The following is a 7,512-nucleotide window of genomic DNA, read 5'->3' as shown; positions in this document are numbered from 1 at the left end:
TGAACTTCAAACGGCTGTATCCTCGAAGAAAATGGAAAAAGAAAGAAAGAAAAGAAAAACAAACGGCTGGATATTAATTGTAAAAATATAATCTGAGAGTGATTTTTAAAGAAAATTAACGGCAAAGTGTTTCAATTTAACCGATCGTGACACTTGAAACTTAATCCTGTTCTGACATTGTAATCAAACACTCCCAACAGGTTACATAATAAAACCTTAAAACCATCCCTGATTTCATTAACTCCACTCCCACTTAGCTTTTAATTTTTCACGTGGAAGGTTTATCCAACACGCAAAGTTTGATAGCGATGGAGGATCACGGCCACGGCGGCAGCAACGAGAGTGAGACTTGATGCACGCCCAGCTCGAATGATTGATGGATCTCGGCCGTACAATATGGGGACTTTGTTCCCACTAGGACTCGGGTGCAGGATAAAGTACTGAACCCTGCAGCAGAGTAGCAGACCCCAGAAGCGCCAGCAACAGCAAACAAACCTTCTTATTATGAAGATTGTTCAAATTGAAGGAGGCATTCACTTCCCCTGCAGGAAAGCAATAATGGACTGCACAAAATAGTGCTTCCTTTTCGTCACTCTACTCTCTGTTTGTTTCCTTCTTCTGCTCCTTCACTGTCGTGTGCCTACAAAACGTGATATTTACGTCTCTCTCGCTCTAGAAAGTTTTCTTTCTTTTGCTCCCAAAGTCAAAACTTTTTCAATCCCTGTTTTTCTTCTTCTTTTTCCCTTTCCCCTTTTCAGCTGTGGAGCATTCTGACCAAGTTTTCCTTTTTTTTCTTTCTTTTCCATGAATCCCAGTTGAATCAGGCTAATATTTTCTTCCCTCTGTTCTTGAAAGGAAGTTTGTCTCTTTTCTCAGGACCGTCTATTTGCCCATCAAGAAAGCTGTGGCCATGAGGGAGAGAGGCAAAGCTTTGGAAGTTTACAGCAACGACATGGATTTCTATTCCTCTGCTTCGGAGTTTCCATGTAAGAAACATCCTTCTTCTTCCTCTGTTGGTATCTGTGCTGATTGTTTGAAAGATCGGTTGATCAAGCTGGTTTGTTCCGACTGTGGAGAGCAGAGGCTCTCCTCTTGCTCCTGCTCTGAGATCTCATCCAATCGAAATTCTTGTACTGTGGAAGTGGGAAGTGTTGGAAGAGTTTCGTTTTTGATTGAGAATGAGAGAAATGGCGTTTCGTTGTTGGGTCCGATGAAGCCTAAGATGGAGAAAAGGGAAGAGGTTGTTCTTCTGGAGAGAAGTAGTAGTAGCTGTGTGGAGATTAAGAAGAGTGGGTTTTGGAGGATCGGGAAATTTTTCAGGAAGAAGAGGGAGAAGGGATGTGAGAGATCAAGCGTTTGTGGGTTCGATGAAAAGAGCGATATTTGTATGGTTGATTACATGGGTGTATCGAGGTCGAGATCTCTCTGTAGCTTTCGTGGTGGTGGGTATTTTGGGTCGGAGGACGGCGGAGACATGGTGGCTTCTGGTGGCCGGAGCTCGATTTCAGGTGCTAGAACTTCGAGTGTCAATGGAGGACTCGTCTGTGATTCCGCCAGAAGAAGTGGATTCAGTGAAACAGAGCCTAGAAAAAGTGGTTTCGAGAGCGATCACAGAGAATGTGGGAATTATGAAAGCGATCAGAATGGGTTTAGCTTAGCTAATAGACGCGTTTTTTCTTTGAAAGAAAGTGATTTCAATGGAATGGATGAATCAGGGTTCATAGATTTCAAGTTGGATTTCACATCAGAATCAAAATCAGATATCTCTGTTCCCAAAATGGGTATGGGTATGGGTCTGGGCCTTCTCTCAAACCCCAACTCTGCTTTTGGAAGCACCAGAGCGTTTGAGATGGCGGCGCATGACTGCAGCAGAGGGCTTTACGGTGGTGCCGCCGGCGAGGGAATCATCGGAGGAGGCGGCGGCGGAGGTTCCTGTAGGATAACAGTTAGTGACAGAGGGATAAAGAAGGGGAGGAAAAGCTTGAAAGCATGGAAATGGATATTCAAGCATCCGCCAAACTGGGCAAATGCAAGTGCGAGGAAGAAAGAAGACTTAATGTCCAAAACTTGAATTTAATAAGAACAAGTGAAAGTTTCTCTTCTTTTCTTATTTGATGTGTAGGTCCGTACAAATATTGATCTGTATTTCTGTCATGTTTCCGAATATAGTTGGTAATTGTTTTACAACTTTAAAGCCACTCGTGTACTCTGCTCAAAATCTTTTTTGTTTGGTTTGGGAGTATGTGTATGTCTATTTCCAATAGTTGGCCATTGGGCAAAGGGACTGTTTGGTTTAAACATTGCATAGACAAAGACAAGGAATGGAAGAGAGAATGTCTCATCAGTGACAGTTGAAAAAAAAGAGAGAGAGAATTAATTTCTTTTTATAAAGTTGTAATTTTTTTTTTAATTAAATAAACATGTTACTTACAGTTGCACTGGACTGAGTTTGACTTTCTAAATCTAAGAATTTCAACCGCTTTTTCTTTTTTCATATGAATAACTCTACGGGTTAATTTCATTGACATCCTCTTCCAGGTCTTTTTTGGTCTGAAAAACTTTTGATACTTTTTCCAGTTATTGAATCTCATTTTTTAAAAAAATAAAAGAAAAAACTATGAAAAAGATCAAGATTTTTTTTTTCCATCTGAGAAAGCAAAATATTTGTCCATTAGTTCAAGGGCGTGTTTATCTTTCAACTTTTAAAGTACGTTTTCTGTTTGTTTGTTTGAAGTTGTATCTTTGAAGGAATTGTCATAATTGGATGGTTATAACAAGCAAATTCTTGTATTAGATCAAGCACTTCAATGGTTGTAACATTTTTGTGATTTATGTTTAAAGTAAAAAGATTGTTTGATTTACAGAGGTAGGTAGAAATAGAGAATTTCGCAACTAGAGAAAGGCTTAGGTTTTAAAAAATCAAGATTTTATGACTTTTTGATTGCGTCATTTTATGGTCAAACTATTGTATTAACCTTGAGATGCATGCATGGTGGCTAGATGCTTGATACTCACTTTACCTATTCGACTCAGTGCAACCAAGACTCTTGCATCTCATTTTGCTGGCTCAGGATGTTTTCCTATTGTCTAGCTAGTTATTCGATTGATTGACTAATATGGTGTATGCAAGGATTGAATCCCAAGCGAAAGAGTGTGATTGCCTTACAATTTTGTTTTCGATTTTACATAAACAAAAAATGGTATAAAAATAATAACATAATAGATAAACAATCAAAATTAGCATGCATTTAAGAGAAGAAAAGAGGAAAGAGCTAAACCTTACACCTTTGTAGGTTCCCAAAAGATCGATAGCTGCACATTTTGCACTGTAAAATTATTTGTGTCTATGGATATAACCAATCAATAGTGAGTCGACCCTTCACAAATTGCTTATAACTATAACTGGGTCAAAATACTGTTTTACCCATATAGTTATATACAATTCCTTAAATACCACTAATCCCTCTAATGAACAAACAGTTTATAGTCCAACTATAAACTAACACTTTTTGGGCCAGTGAGAGGTTGAGGCCTCAATGTTCAAGACTCGGAATCAGCTATTAAAGGAGCAATTTATTTACTTTCCCTAAGATTGAAAAATGAGTGAATTCCATCTTGTGTAGTTGTGTTCCCAACTCCTTATTCGGACAAGTTTCCAAAATGGTAGGCTTGTTGAGTCGGCTAACAATGCCCTCTCACCCATACAAATCAACTGATTGCCCTCTTAGGCAGGAGTTCACAACTGACTCAGGATTAATGTCAAGTCACATATAGTCATCCTAGTGAAATGTAAGTCTCTTTTAGTAACAGTGTTATATAGAGAGACTATTCATTTCGTGGTTCGATCTTATACAACTCTTTGTATATAATACCTCCGCTCGCATGTTTCCACATGAACGATCAGGATCAGATCATTTGTAGCACTTTACAACAATTGTAACATCTACAAAGTAGGTCATATTTGTAGTGTCACTAGGATAAGGTACGCAGTCTTATTCATCTACTATAGATCGTTTAAGTTATCATTTAAACGTGATCCACCTGTATGTCTCCACATACATGTTTAAGTTTCATAAAATAACCTTGGCTCTTAGTTTATTGGATTGATTTAATGCAGTCTAAACATTAATAAAATACCTTTTATTTTATTAGATATATAATTTATTTTTACAAGCTACAAGATATAATCGATTTAGAACATTAACTCCAACACCATATATAGTAAAAAAAAAAAAAGTGTGTTTCACAAAGCCAAGCCAACAAACCATAAGCTTTTAATACAATTTTAACAAGGGGAACAGTGACAGAGTCAGAAATTTTATATAGGGGCACTATATGTACAAGTTTTTTTTTTTTTAAAAAAAATCTATAAATGAATTTAAAAAAATATTCATAACTTCATATATTAACTAATTTATTACGTTACATTTGTCCTCTACAAGTTTTCATATTTTAGAATCGATCCTGACTCTCCACTTACTTCTGGTTTGAATACATAACAACATAAACAAAATGTAACATTCTTTAAAATGCTATATTCTAACTAATTAAAATATTCACTTTACCAAACTATATTAAATAGTCTTGACTTTGTAGCAAAATTCTTAAGTGGAAAAATATGATTTCGAGGTTGATAAGGACCTTTTAGTAAATATGCTATATGAACTTGATCTTGAATATTGTAATTATAATCATAAATTTTGGTTCTTAGACTAGGATGTGCACGTAGTTTTTGTAGATTGATTTTTGTATAAGATCGATTTGAATCCAAAATATTTTTCTTCTTTAAAGATGATACCTCTACAGTCTCTATTGTTGTTTTGCTTTTATAATATCTCTCTATATTAATTTTGAATTAACTTTACAAAAGTAATAATGATAAGAATATTACATTCTATTATATAGATTTAAAGGCATAAAAACTTAAAAGTCTAAGAAGATTTTAATACTAACTTGTCAAGTTTGTATATCTAAATGATTGATGGTAGATAATCCTCTTGCTTGAACTTTAAAATTAATTTTAAAAACCTATATGAGTAAATGTGAATGTAGAAATAACATGGAAACAAACAAAAATATATAAAGTATAATGTAATATAAAAATTATGTGCAAAAAATTAATGATGTCTTTTTAATCGGATGTTCTTGATATTGAAAAGTAAACTTCGAAAAGAAGGAAAAAAATCTATAAATTGTCCAATCTTCTTGCTGATAAAAAAAAATTGTTTGATTATTTATTAAAAAAATACATTATAATATTCTAAATGTCACATTGTTTGACCTTATAAGAACTCATACAAAAGTCCGAAATAAAATGTTGCAAATAGTAAGAGTCAAACTCTTACTGTCTGCTATTAGCCAAACAACACCTCACGCCAGAACTATTTTTGTTACTTAACTTGAATTGTTTTGCATATATTAATATATATTACTTTATAATTTATATTAAAAATACAAAAGACAGATAAATTGAGGGGGAAGGGGGGCACGTGTCCCTCCTGGTTAGAGATGTCCATTCTCTCAGTGAGGCTGGGCCCCGCGGGGACCGTCTTGAACGGGTAGGGAATCCCTGATTGGATGGTGAATGAGGGAAGGAGTGGGAGAATTTTCTCTTTGTTGGCTAAACAGGGACAAGGATCACAATCTTCGTCCCCCAATGAGTATAACACATATTTACATATATACATACACATAATAATAATAATAATAACTCACATTCTGTTTTGAGTTTATAACTTTATATATATATATATATATAGTTATTTATTTAATCATAGCTAAACATTTTTGTTCTAACTTTTCCATACTTTAATACATTTTTAAAATGTTTTAATATTCAAGACTTTCTTATTTTTAAGATGATGAATGTAATAAGATTTTTTTTTTTTTTTTTTTTAAAAAAAGACAGATAATTATTCTTAGAAATGAATAAACTTTTTTCCATTTTATTATATTTGTAAATAAATTGGTCAATTTGCCATATATGAAAACAATCTCATAAAATATTATTATTTTTATAAGAACATTTTATAGTATTTTATTTTAAATAAAAAGTATTGGAAATAACTCATTTAATATATAAAATCTTATTTGGTTGAAAATAAATTAAAAAAATTGTTAAATATAAATAAATTATATATAAAAAATAAATGGGAATTTTTTTTCCTGCAAGCATTACAAAAAAAAAAAAAAAAGAAGCTCCCCTGACGCCTAAATCGGTTGTCGAGAGCTCGGTCGTTGAGAGATAGGTTATCTCCCGACGATGTAATGGATCGTCGAGAGTTCCTAAGGAACTCCCGACGACTAAAGAAGCCCATCAAGAGTTCCTAAGGAACTCCTGACGCATAAAGAAGTTCGTCGACACCTCTTTTAATCATTGGGAGTTCCTAAGGAACTCCCGACGGATCTCTCGACGTCCTCGAGCGACGTCAAGAGATCTCATTGTTGGGATTGGTGTCCTAATTCTCTCAGAGTCTCATTGTTTTGTAAAAGTACATATTGTTTAATGAATAAAATAAATGTTATTTAATTCTGACATTTATTCATATTCAATAAACAAAACTCATTGGTTATCTTATGTGAACTTAAGCATGTATATGTGATATACAAGTGGATCACGCTTAAATGATAACCTAAATAGGTCTGTAATATAAGGATTAAGGTGGGATACCTGATCCTGGTGACACTACGGATATGACCCGTTTTGTAGAGGTTTTCAAGTGTTGTAAACTACTACAGATGGTAGATCCTAACCATTCATGTAGAGACGTGCGAGCGGGGGTGTCCTATACAAAGAGTTTGTATAAGACCTGGACCACGAGATGACTAGAATCTGTATATAACGCCATTGATACTAGAGACTTACATCTCACTCAACGACCATAAGTGACACGACCTCAATCTTGAGTGTTTTGGGAACTCCTGCCTTTAAGGGCGGTCCTTTGATTAGTATGAGTGAGAATGACCAGATTGCCAACTCAACATGCCTACCTTTTAGGGGACTTGTCTGATCTGGGAGCTGGGAACTCAATTCACAAGATGGAATTCACTTCTTTCCAGAAGTAGAGATAAGTAGAGAGATTGCTCCCTTAAGGGTTGATTCCTAGGCTTGAACATAGTGACCACAACTTCTCTTTGGAAGAGAAGACTCAGTCATAGTAGGACTATGACTTATGCTCATTAGAGGGATCAGTGATACTTAAGGAGACAAATGTAACTACAGGGGCATAATGGTTATTGGCCCAGCTATACTTACGAGCAATATGTGAAGGATTGTCGCACTGCTAATTGGTTAAGATGGACACACAATATATCTGTGGCAAGGAGAGTTCAGTTGTCGGTCTTTAATGGAGTGCATTGCAGTTAATGGATGGTGGATCCCGTGACTAAAGAGTTTAGTCAGTTATTCACGTACCATTGGAACTTCGAGCTACAGGTCCAAAAGGTTCCCTTGGTAGCTCAATCGATTCAGTTGAGGATCAGTTCTTGGTGTTGATTTGAAATGTTCAAATT

The 7,512-nt window shown here is 35.2% G+C and overlaps 1 protein-coding gene across 1 annotated transcript; it reads left to right on the top strand.

Annotated features, from left to right (window-relative positions):
• Window positions 1-514: 514 nt before the first annotated feature.
• On the top strand, window positions 515-2,438 carry LOC120081636 (micronuclear linker histone polyprotein-like protein). The gene is made up of 2 exons (XM_090315543.1): window positions 515-649; window positions 877-2,438. Exon 2 carries the CDS (start codon window positions 911-913, stop codon window positions 2,069-2,071), a length of 1,161 nt encoding a protein of 386 aa, XP_090171669.1. The 5' UTR covers window positions 515-649; window positions 877-910; the 3' UTR covers window positions 2,072-2,438.
• Window positions 2,439-7,512: the final 5,074 nt, after the last annotated feature.

This window comes from Benincasa hispida, chromosome 7 (assembly GCF_027475165.1).
Source record: "Benincasa hispida cultivar pf3 chromosome 7, pf3_genome.v1.1, whole genome shotgun sequence".
NCBI classification, from domain to species: Eukaryota; Viridiplantae; Streptophyta; class Magnoliopsida; order Cucurbitales; family Cucurbitaceae; genus Benincasa; species Benincasa hispida.
This window is presented reverse-complemented; position numbering and strand designations above follow the sequence as displayed.

What these genes read in the sequence shown, in the direction of transcription:
- LOC120081636 (XM_090315543.1), top strand. Translation starts at nt 911, where the DNA reads ATGAGGGAGAGAGGCAAAGCTTTGGAAGTTTACAGCAACGACATGGAT.